General features: G+C 47.9%; 1 protein-coding gene across 1 annotated transcript in view; it reads left to right on the top strand.

Moving 5' to 3' along the window:
* SDK2 (sidekick cell adhesion molecule 2) overlaps positions 1-3,643 on the top strand; it is a 195,370-nt gene extending 191,727 nt beyond the window's left edge. Inside the window, exon 35 of the mRNA XM_006872308.1 lies at positions 3,290-3,643. Within this exon, the coding sequence (XP_006872370.1) occupies positions 3,290-3,643 (354 nt within the window). The remainder of the gene's footprint in view (positions 1-3,289) is intronic.
* The last annotated feature ends 8,016 nt before the right edge of the window (positions 3,644-11,659 follow it).

Raw genomic sequence — 11,659 nt, 5'->3', positions numbered from 1 at the left:
TAAGTCAAAAATCAACACACCAGTACCTAGCAACAGTGGCAAAAGTAAGACACACCCATATTCCCAAACATATTTGTATTGGGATACCTGGAGTTTCTTGTTGTATGTTTTCCCCCAAAGTAGGTATTACTTAAGGAAACTTGGCAGTGCAATGGGTTAAGCGTTAGGCTGCTAACTACAAGGTCAGTGGTTCAAACACACCACTCACTCCGTGGGAGAAAGATGAGGTTATATTGTTCCCATAAAAATTTACAGTCTCAAAACCCCAAGGAGCAATTCAGCTCTCCTAGAGTTGGAATCAACCCAACAGTAGCAGGTTGGGTTTGGGCATAGTTTTCACACTTTGCAGTGGCCTTGGTGGCACAGTGGTGAAAGCACTCCACTGCTAACAGGAAGGTGGGCAATTCAAACCCACCAGCCCTTTTTCAGGAGAGGATTTGATAGTCCACTTCTGTAAAGATTACAGTCTTGGAAACCCTTACTCTGTCCCATAAATCTCTGAGTCAGACTTGATTTAATGGGAGAGGGTTTATGTCTTATCTTGAGTTGGTCTAAACCATTTACTGCCCCAGGGAATGTGCTAGTTGGGTGAGGGAGCTGGGTAGGGTCTTCAGAATTGCAACCTCTTGTTTTAACTGTTCACTAAAATCAGAACACAGCCCTTCCACCAGAGAGTTCCGAGAGCGTTCCCATCTGCTGTCTTATTTATTCTCAAAACATTCCTGGGAGCTTGGAGGCGGAAGAGGACTTGGGGGGGAGGGGGGGAGTCACACGATATTTTTAGCTCCACACTTCAGATCTGATCCCTGTTTTGCATTTTAACCCAGAGTAAACTATTACTTCTACTGATTTCTCCTATAAGCAGGCCAAGTGTCAGTCACAGCATCCCCGAATGTTAAGGATCGTTTCATGTTATGTTTACAAGCTGGGCTGCTCATCGCAAGGTCAGCGGTTTGAATCTAACAGTCGTTCCTTGGGAGGAAAATGAGGCTTTCTGCTCCCATAAATGTTGACAATCTCAGAAACCCTATACTGGGTCGCTATGAGTTGCAATCAACTTGGTGCCACACAACCACCAACCACCATTTATTTCTAAAGTGGCGTTCTGGTGTGGCGCTGTAGGATAAAGCACTCGACCGTAAGGTCGGTTTGAACCTCAAGGTTGGCGGTTCAAACTCAGTAGCTGCTCCTAGGAAACCCTACACAGGGTCGCTATGAGTCAGAATTGACCCGATGGTGCTTCATAACCACATTTCTAAAGCAGCTTTTACATGGACATCATATGAAAATCCAAACTTTGGTTGGATTTTTTCAGTTGACATATTCTCACCATTATTACGATTTCCCTTTTAATTTGGAATTGTCTTTATTTCACGTTTATGCTTACTCTTTTTTCATTTGTTTTTTCTAATTGTGGTAAGTATATAGGTAACAAACACGTGCCCATGCAACCTTCCTCCCATGAGCAGTTCAGTAACATTAAATATGTCCCATCCTGTTCCACCATCAACCATTCCCAATGTCTTCTGCCACCCTCAGTGTCCCCTCCCTTTCCTTCCCCTCCCCACCCGTGGCTTAGTTTTAAAAATAGTAATTGTTGTTGAAAGGAGCTCTGGTAGTGTAGTGGTTACGAATTGGGCTGTGAACCGCAAGGTCAGCAGTTCGAAACTACCAGCTGTTCCGCAGGAGAAAGATGAGGCTTTCTGTTCCCATAAAGATTTACAGTCTCGGAAACCCTATACAGGGTCGCTATGAGTGGAAACTGACTCCACGGCACACAACAACAATTGTTGTTGAGAATATGCACAGCAAAACATACACCAATTCAAACGTTTCTATGTATATACCTCGTGCTGGATTTTAAATTCAGTGTTAATATTATTTTGGGGTTACATGTGGGTGGGCGTCAGCATTGCTTTGGGCCTCTAGAACCTCTGAGGATCTTAGACTGACCCTGGTTTTGTGCTCAGTCACAAAGTAAACAAAGGCTGGACCAAGGTGACACCTTGGGTTTCCGCCACCGCACACCATAGAGCCTGGGTTCAGTGCCTAGTGACCCCATGTGACAGAGTAGAAGTGCCCCCATACACTTTGTTAAGCTGTAATCTTTATGGGGGAGTCCTTGTGTGGTGCTGTAGGTTAATGTGCCAGACTGTAAAGCCATTTGAACTGCAAGATTGGCAGTTCAAGCTCACCAGCTGCTCCTCAGAAACTCAATACAGGGTTGCTATGGGTCGGAATCAATTCAACGGCACTTAACAAGAACAATCTTTATGGGAACAGATTACCAAGTCTTCCTTCCACAGAGCATCTGGGTGAGTTTGAACTGCTGACCCTTCAGTTAGCAGCTGAGCACTTAACCACGGCACCACCAGGATTCCTTAGGTGCTATACTAGACAGTTCATATCTACAACCTGCTCTGAAGGAAGCGGAAGGTGAATGTAAGAAGAAGATCACATGATCCTAAGTCATACCCCGACACCAAATGGCTCAGAAACAATCCTGGAAACGTTTCTCATCTTTACCTGTGTACATGATTCACTCGAGGTCCTCGCCCAGCTCCGCAGGCCCGCCTGTGACCATGATGAACTGATCTGCAGCAAATCGTGATTCTGTTTCCTTTCACGTCCGTAATGAATCCTGTGGACACCATTGTGGCTTCGTGCTGATGGCCCCTCAATGGGATGATTTGTCTTTGTCTTGTCTGTGCCCTGTTTAAGGCTTCATAAAGGGGTCTCTATAAAAAAAAAGAGTGAAGGAGCTCTGGTAGTGTAGTGGTTACAAATTGGGCTGTGAACCACCAAGGTCAGCAGTTCGAAACTACCAGCTGTTCCGCGGGAGAAAGATGAGGCTTTCTGCTCCCGTAAAGATGTACAGACTCGGAAACCCTGTACAGGGTCTCTATGAGTCGGAACTGACTCCACCGCACATAACAACAACAACAATACAAAAAAAGAGTGGCGTCCAAGTGTAGCACTATAGGATTAGCACTGGACTGGTAACTATAGGGAAGGTTAGTGGTTCAAACCCATCAGCCACTCCTTGGAAATCCTCTACAGGGTCGCTATGAATCAGAACTGACTCAATGGCAATTAACAACATTTTTTTTTTTTTTTTAAAGAAGTAGGTGAAGTGACACATGACAGGTAGGACCTGAGTGCCCAGCAGTCCAGGGCCTGAACGTGACCAAGCAGGGACACAAGCCCATGTCCTGTGCGTGCCTTCCAGCCCCCATCCGGGCTGACCTATTGTCACGGCCTCTGACACCCCCTTCCTCTCTCCTCCCAGGGAAGCGACAGTGAGTATGAGGCGGACCCGAGCCACCAGAAGGCCCACTCTTTTGTCAACCACTATATCAGTGACCCCACTTACTACAACTCGTGGAGACGGCAGCAGAAGGGGATCTCGCGTGCCCAGGCATACAGCTATACAGAGAGCGACCCGGGAGAGCCGGACCATGCCACCCTCGCCAACAGCAACAGCACCCAACAGGGAAGTCTCTTCCGGCCCAAGGCCAGCCGGACTCCAACGCCCCAAAACCCCCCTAACCCTCCGAGTCAGCAGAGCGCCCTCTACCGACCCCCCAGCAGCCTTGCTCCTGGCTCCCGGGCTCCTATAGCAGGATTTTCCTCGTTCGTGTGACACCCATTGGGAGAGGAGGAAACAAGAGCAACATACCAAACTCCCCCTCCACCCTTCCACCTCCCACCCCTTTACCCCACACTGCCTGCCAGAAAACAAAAACACCAAGAAACCAACTTTCACCTCCCAAGTTTTATGTTTCCAGCGATTCAGGGCCAGCCAAGCCAGGTGGAGCAGGAAGAAGAGAAACCCACGAGGGCTGTATGGCTAGGGGATTGTTGCTGCTTCAGAAACTGTACCGAGTGGGGGGTGCTGTGGTATGGAGTTGGGGCAGGAGGGCAGCCGACCGAAATGGAGGGAGGGAAGGTAAAGGACTGGGTGTGGCCGACGGAGCCCTGGTGTGGCCAGCAGCCCTGTCCAAGAAGTGTGCACCTGAGCCTACAAGCGAAGCTACTCTGTAAGGATGGGTATCCCAGAGTCAAAGCTCCATCCTCTCTCCCTGTGTTCCTGGAAGTGCCCACCCCCGGGCCTGCCCTCTCAACCTCCCTCAAGATTTTCACTGGGTGTTTCCACCCAGTGTTTGGTTCATTCAGGAAAAGGAAAACCGAAAGGGTGAGAACTGGCTTAGCTAGCTCTTGTTCCTAGCATATTTTTTCTATTGTGAAACCGAGAAAAAGAGCCCCTGGGGTGGGGGAGAGGGTCCTCTACTACTGCCAGCGTTTGACCTGAGTCCCCTTCCCTGAGCACAAACTAGGAGAGACCAAGTGGGAAGTGGAGGTATCCAGCGACAGGACAGACACAGACAGGGTCCCTGGAGGAGGCACAGGAAGCCAGGAACAGAAGACTGCAGCTTGGACTTTTTTTACATGTCAGGGACCACCTGCCGCATCCTTCAAGGAAGTGCCAGAGCCAGAGAATTCAGCTGCCTGGGTCGGGGAGCCGGGCAAGGAAGAGAACTTGCCCTTTGGGCAGACACCCAGTCTCTAGAACCTTCCTCTGTGTGTGTGTATGCACATGTAAACACACATGTGTGTGCACATGCATGCACTTGCAGACACGTGTGCATGCCACCCCATGTACATTCATAGACGGTGTGCATACATGCATGCAGGCTCCCATGTGTGTGCGCACACAGTGTACACACATGGATGCATACATTGTGGTATCCCATGCAGGCACAAGCATTCCATGTACACCTGCAAGTACGCATGTGCATTGCACATATGCACACATACAGGTACACAACCACATATGATGTGTGTCCATGTAAGTATGCAAACATACCTGCACATCTGTGCAGTACACAGATGCACACAAACATGTGCAAGTGCGTACGTATGTGTGATGTGTGTGTCCATATAAGTATGCAAACATGCTTGCATATGCGCACATATGTACACTGAGCATGGGCACACCCATGTGTACACATACATACATATACAAGTACAAGATCACACATACAAATACACATATATGTACACCTGTGCAAAATCTTGCATACCATCCCCCATGAACACTCACACATGGAACATGCACATGTGTATGTGTACACACAGTGTACACACATGCACACACATGGGTGCACACATGGTTTCCCATGCACGTGCTAGGCCCAGGTCTAGAGACTCTCTCCAGAAGCTGTCAGCCCCTTGGGTCCCCCTAATGGGACAGCACCCTCCCATTCAGATCAGTGCACTGCTCTGAGTCTCCAGGTCTCCGGGGCTAAAACACCCCCACCTCCTAAGTGCAGCAACAAGGAGCAGCGTTCCCATGTGCCCAGCCCCTGTTTATAGTTGAAGAGCACCCCAACCCAAGTAAAGTCTTCCCTGGCGAGGACTGGGAGTGGGGGAGGTCCTTTAGGAAGTTTGACCCAAAGTGGACCAAGCAACCAAGGTGCTCAGCCACACCCATCAAGAGGGGTGGTCAGCTGGGCTGATGTACAAGAAAGCTGATGAAAGGGAAAGCTTTTACCCCCAATCTGCCCTCCTAGGACTGTTCCTTAAAAGGCATCTGCTAATGGCCTGGTTCTTCCCATCAGCTGGGGACCTCCAGATATGATGGAGAGGGAGAACTTGTCCATGCCATTTCCAGATTGGCTGGACCCCTGGGGACCCCAGCAGGCCCACTGCATCATCTGGGACCTTCTGGGGGTGCTGGGCCTGGGCACTGCTGGCCTTACTTCATAGGAGAGTTAGGGAGCCCAAGAGGAAACACAGGAAGACAGGCTGGTACCCCTGCCCATGCTCACCCCAAATCAGCCTTGTGCTCATGCTAAGTGGGAGTAGAAGCCAGCCGGGTGGTGGCTCCTGTGGAGTCCCCAGGATCCCTGGGAAAGGGCGCTAGGGCAGTGATAGGAGCCAAGCTGACCCAGTGCCGGCGTCCAGATGGCGGTCTTAGAGGGCAATCCCACGCTTCTCCCTAAAGGAGGGTACAGGGTTGGAGTTCCCACTCCCCCAGGACATGAGGGCACTCAGGGCCAGGGAGGGGCCGGACGCCTGCCCATCTGCAGCTGCTGCACACCCCTCTCGTTGCTGCCTTTTTCCATTCCGGTTTATGTTTATTTTTTTTTAACAATCTCATCCTTCTCCCCCTCTGCCGTGTGTGTTTAACCATATCAGAAAGTTCCCAGTGTGCATTAGGGAATTGTTCTTGTCCAGCCTAGTGAGGGGCTTTTTGGGGGGCTAGTGGTGTGAGTCAGAGCCTGATTATGTGAGTAGAGGGCTCATGAGGCCAGTTTTCCTCTGCCTTCAATGAATCACCCGATGCACTGTTACCTACCCCTCCCCCCACCAGGCTTATTCTCACACGTGTGCGCACACACAGATATGCACAGGGCACACGTTTGCTTTGCAAAGAGACTCTTGCAACTTGCAGCTGCTGCTGGTGGCTGGAGCTGTCCCTTCCCTCTGCAGCACAGAGGGTCTGAGTCGCTCACTGAGGCGAGACTCAGAGCTATTGTCTGAGAGGATGAAAAGAGGTTGCAACCAGAACTCTTAAAAGACCCATCAAGGCAGGTGGGGGCCACAGTGAAAGTCCCACGCTAGAAATGTGGCGGCTTTAGCAATAAACACTGGAATTTACACCCTTGGAATCCTTATACAGGGTCGTTATGAGTCAGAACTGACTCGATGGCACTTAAGTCTGTGTTCACCTGAGGTTGGCCTCCACCAGCCCTAGCCCCACTGGAAGCCCACCCAGGTCTCCAGCTGTGAGACTCCAGGTGTTTCCAGAGGACCTGTCTTTGCCCTGTTTATGTATCTCCTGGGGTAATAGGTGACCCACTTCCCAGACATGTGGCCACATTAGAAGGGTGTGGTGGACTCAGGGAGCCTCCCAGACCCTGGATCTCCTGGACCCTGTTTATGTGATTCCATCAAAGTAGTTATACACCAGGTCACTGGCCACCTGGCACCTCTGGCTATGCCTTGCTCTGCCTGAAGACAGTAGGAGGCGTCATTCCCGGGTCCTGCACCCAGGAGCCCACGCTTGGCACACCAGGGCTACCTGACCTCTCCTGGCCATGCCACCAGCATTAGCTCCAAGACTGCTAAGAAGAACCAAAAAGATGCTCTGGTCTACAAGAGCACCTTTCTCCTTGGGTTCTGGGGGATTTGCAAACCCAGGCTCCCCATCCATCTCCCGCCCACCCCCTGCCCCAACACTGCCGTGATTCTGAGGAGCCAGGACACTGAGGGGCTGCCCCACCTGGCGCACACTGCCTTGAGGCCTTCTGTCGCTGCCCATGCCTCCTTGGGCAGTGTTTTTAAGGTGCCAGCACCCTCCCCCCCTCACCCACAGCACTGCCTCTACCTTCCCAGAGGGCCCAACTGAAGGTGCCCCTTGGGCTGTGGGCTTGAGTTCAGAAGGTGGGAGCCAGCTCAGCAGCATTCCAAGCAAAAGCTGCCCACCCGTCAAGTGCCGGGAGCCCACACAAGCCCACTACCACAGCTCCCTGGCCACCACCCTAACCACAGGTGCCCCAAGGACTACCCCCCTTCTCTTTGTTTAGATAAAAATAACCCAAAGTATTTAAACACATTACCTTTCTTTATGCATATAGATTCCAAAAAAAAAAATTATCAACACAAATCTTTATTTTTTTGATTTAAAAGATATAATGAGAAGCTATGGGAGAGAGCGCTCATTACAGCAGGCATCTTATCTGTAAGAAAAAAGTATATATCTCTATGTCATATAGCTTGTTAGCAGGTTTATTTTTTAAATGAAAAGAAAGAAATTGATTTGAAATATATACCACGAGAAGTCCCACGTCCTGTCAAACTGTCAGTATTTTATAAATAAACTTTTTTTTTTGGAGTTTGGAGACCACATTCATTCTTCTCCTTCTAGGACAGTAAGTGGGGGCACCTGTCACCTGTCCCCACTTGCTTCTCTTCCAAGATTGAATGACCAAGTCAACCAAACCTTTTGGGTTGGGGCACTCTACCAGGGTCTAGGTTACCCCAGTGGGCAGAGGCGGTCAAAGACCAAAGAGCATCACATGAGCAAGGGTCCAGAGGGGTCTGGGTGCAATTACAATGAAGGCAGGCAATGGGTGCATGCAACGACTCCAAGGAATCTGCCCGTGAAGTCTGGTTGCATGGACAGGGACCCAATCTACTACTAACCCAACTCTGAACAGAACAGAAGGACCCCCTCATGGTCCTCAATAAACACCAACCACCTCAGGTATACCTGGCTGCAGATAGCCACTTCAACTGCCTGGTTTTGAGAAGGCTCTTTGGTTTGGGTTCTGCCCGGCATCTCCTTGTGGGTCCCAGGTAAGGTGGCTGATGAATAGGGTCACCTTATGACCTGGCTTGTATGGATTATCCTGGTATCCTTATGAATAATGCTGTTCATCCCCAGATTAATTACTGGTTCCCCTCCTCATGAGTGATATTTGACAATCTGGGCAGCCTGTGTCCCCGCCTGAAATCCCTCATCTAGAACAACTTCTGGAGATGAGGACTTGGAGGTTAGCGTGGAAGAGGCAGGTGGTGTCCAACACTGTATCTCCTGCCCAGGACTAGTTGGAACACCAAGCCCACTGCCACAGGGTCAGTACTGATGCATAGCAACCCTGTGTTGTTGTTGTTGTTGTTGTTGTTGTTAGGTGTTGTCAAGGCAGTTCCCATTTATAATACCCCTATGCACAACAGAACAAAACACCATTCTCACAATTGTTGTTACCTTTCGGCCCATTGATGCTGCCACTGTGTCGATCTGTCTCATTGGGGGTCTTCCTCTTTTACCAAGCATGATGTCCTTCTCCAGGGACTGGTCCCTCATGATAATATGTCCAAAATATAAAAGACGAAGTCTCATCATCCTCGCTTCTAATGAGCTTTCTGGCTGCACTTCTTCCAAAACAGATCTGTTTGTTCTTCTGACAGTCCATGGTACTTTCAATATTCCTCACCAAAACCGTCATTCAAATGCATTGATTCTTCTGTGGTCTTCCTTATTCACTGCCCAACATACACATGCATATGAGATGATAGAAAATGCCATGGCTTGAGTCAGCGCACCATAGTCCTCAAACTGACATCTTTGCTCTTGAACCCTTCAAAGAGGTCTTTTGCAGCAGATTTGTCTAATGCAATACATCGTTTGACTTCTTGATTGCTGCTTCCATGACCATTGATTGGACACAAGTAAATTGAAATCTCTGGCACCTTCAAACTTTTCTGTTTATTTCTCTATGTTAATTACTGGTCCAGTGGTGAGGATTTTCCTTTTCTTTACATTCAGGTGCAACACATACTGAAGGCTGTCTTTGGTCTTCATCAGTATTTCAAGCTTTTTTCACTTTCAGCAAGCAAGGTTATATTATCTGCATATCACAGGTTAATGACACTTCTCCCAATCCTGATGCCCCGTTCTTCTTCATATAGGTCCAGCTTCTCATATTATTTGCTCAGCATTCATATTTAATAAGGTGAAAGGATACAGCCCTGACACACATCTTCCCAATTTTAAACTACTGAGTGTCCCCTTGTTCTGTTTGAACAACTGCCTCTTGATCTATGCACAATTAAGTGTTCTGGAATATCCATGATTTTCAATGCTATCCATAGCTTGTTATGATCCATAGAGTCAAATACCTTCACATGGTCAATAATGCACAAGTTGACATTTTTCTAGTACTTTCTGTTTTCAGCCATGCAACACTATAAGGCACTGATCATTCTTCCCACAACACTCCCTATTTCTCTATTGGGTTTGAGAATGCATTGCAGTGGCCACACAGAACTCAGACAACACACACAATTAATGGGTTTATTGGGAAAGTTAACAGGTTATAATAAAAGATCAGGAAAATGCTCAGGGCACAGTTGTTCCTGTCAGCTGCATACAAATACCCACAGGACACACCACTCCACCATAAGCCTCAGTCTGAAGGCACTCAGCTCTAGCTCTGGAAGTCGGCAAACCCAGCAGGCCTCATGCCCCAAATCCCTCCGTTTTACTTGCCCTGTGGACTGGGAAGCTCACTGCTCAGCCTCGTGCTCTGGTTCTTGCTTCTGCTGTTGCTGCTTTTCTGCCCCTCCTCTGGTGTGACTGCTTTCTGTCCCTGGGGCAAGGGGGCTCAATGTGCAGATACCTCAGGGTCCAAAGAACATGTTCCACACCTGACTCATCTTGAGATTCACCCCACACACACACGCTTCTGCTTCTGAGATGTTTCATTGTATACCCATGCTAGAATTTCACATTTTCACAATTACAATGGACACTGGCTAATGTCCACAGCTGAATCCTGTCATCCTATCGGTATCTTCTTCCACCTTCTCTTACCCAGGTCTAACAGGGCAGAAACATTGTCTGGTGGGGGTTATAGACTATGGCTAGAAAAGACACTAGATAATTCACTACACCACAAGCCATCTGCCATTGGCAATGATATCCGTACTTGCACATCCTCTTCTGAATCCAGCTTGAATTTCCGGCAGCTCCCTGTTGATGTACTGCAGCGATCAGTTTTGAATGATTTTCATCAAAAGTTTACTTGTGTATGATATTAATGATATTAGTTGATGATTTTCACATTCCATTGGGTCACCTTTCTTTGGAATAGATACATACATGGATCCATTCTAATCAATTTGCCAGGTATCTGTCTTTTTTATTTCTTGATATAGATGAGTGAGCACCTCCAGTGTTGCATCAGTTTGTTGAAAGATTTCAATGAGTCTTCTATCCATTCCTGGAGAAGAGATTTTTTGTTTGTTTGTTTGTTTGTTTTTTAAAAACGAATGCCTTCAGTGTAGCTTGGACTTATTCCTTCAATACCATTGGTTCTTGGTCATACCATACCTCTTGAAATGACTGAACATTTACCAGTTCTTTTGATACATTGATTCTGTGTATTCCTTCCATCTTCTTTTAGTGTTTCCAGTGTCACTTACTATTTTGCCCATTGTTGTTGCTAAGTGCCATCGAATTGGTTCCAATGCATAGCTGCCCTGTATAGGATTTCCAAGGAGGAGCTGATGGGTTTGAACCAACAACCTTGCAGATAGCTTGTGGTTAGCAGTCCAGTGCTAAGCCTACAGCACCACACCAGGACTCCGTTTCTTCAATATTGCAAACTGAGGTTTGAATTTTTTCTTCAGTTCTTTCAGCTTGAGAAATTCTAAGTGTATTCTAACTTTTTTGTCTATTCTGACTCATAGCAACCTTATGGTGGTGGTAGTTATATGCTGTGGAGTCGGGTCTGACTCATAGCAACCCTGTACAAGGTTTCTGAGGCTGTAAATCTTTACAGGAGCAGAAAGCCTCATCTGTCTCCCACGGAACAGCTGGTATTTTCAAACTGCTGACTTTGCGGTTCACAGCCCGATTCATAATCACTACGCTACCAATGATGCTGGAGAACGAATTATAGATATCTGCAAGAAAAATGATTTATTTCAAATACCTTTTTTTAGACAGCATAAGAGGCGACTATATACATGGACCTCGCCAGATGGAGCACATAGAAATCAAATTGACTACATCTGTGGAAAGAGAAGATGGAAAAGCTCCATATCATCAGTGAAGACAAGGCCAGGGGCAGACTGTGGAACAGAC

Source organism: Chrysochloris asiatica, unplaced genomic scaffold, assembly GCF_000296735.1.
Source record: "Chrysochloris asiatica unplaced genomic scaffold, ChrAsi1.0 scaffold00192, whole genome shotgun sequence".
Lineage (NCBI taxonomy): Eukaryota > Metazoa > Chordata > Mammalia > Afrosoricida > Chrysochloridae > Chrysochloris > Chrysochloris asiatica.
Note: the sequence above shows the minus strand (reverse complement) of the source record. Positions and strands in the feature narration are given on the sequence as shown.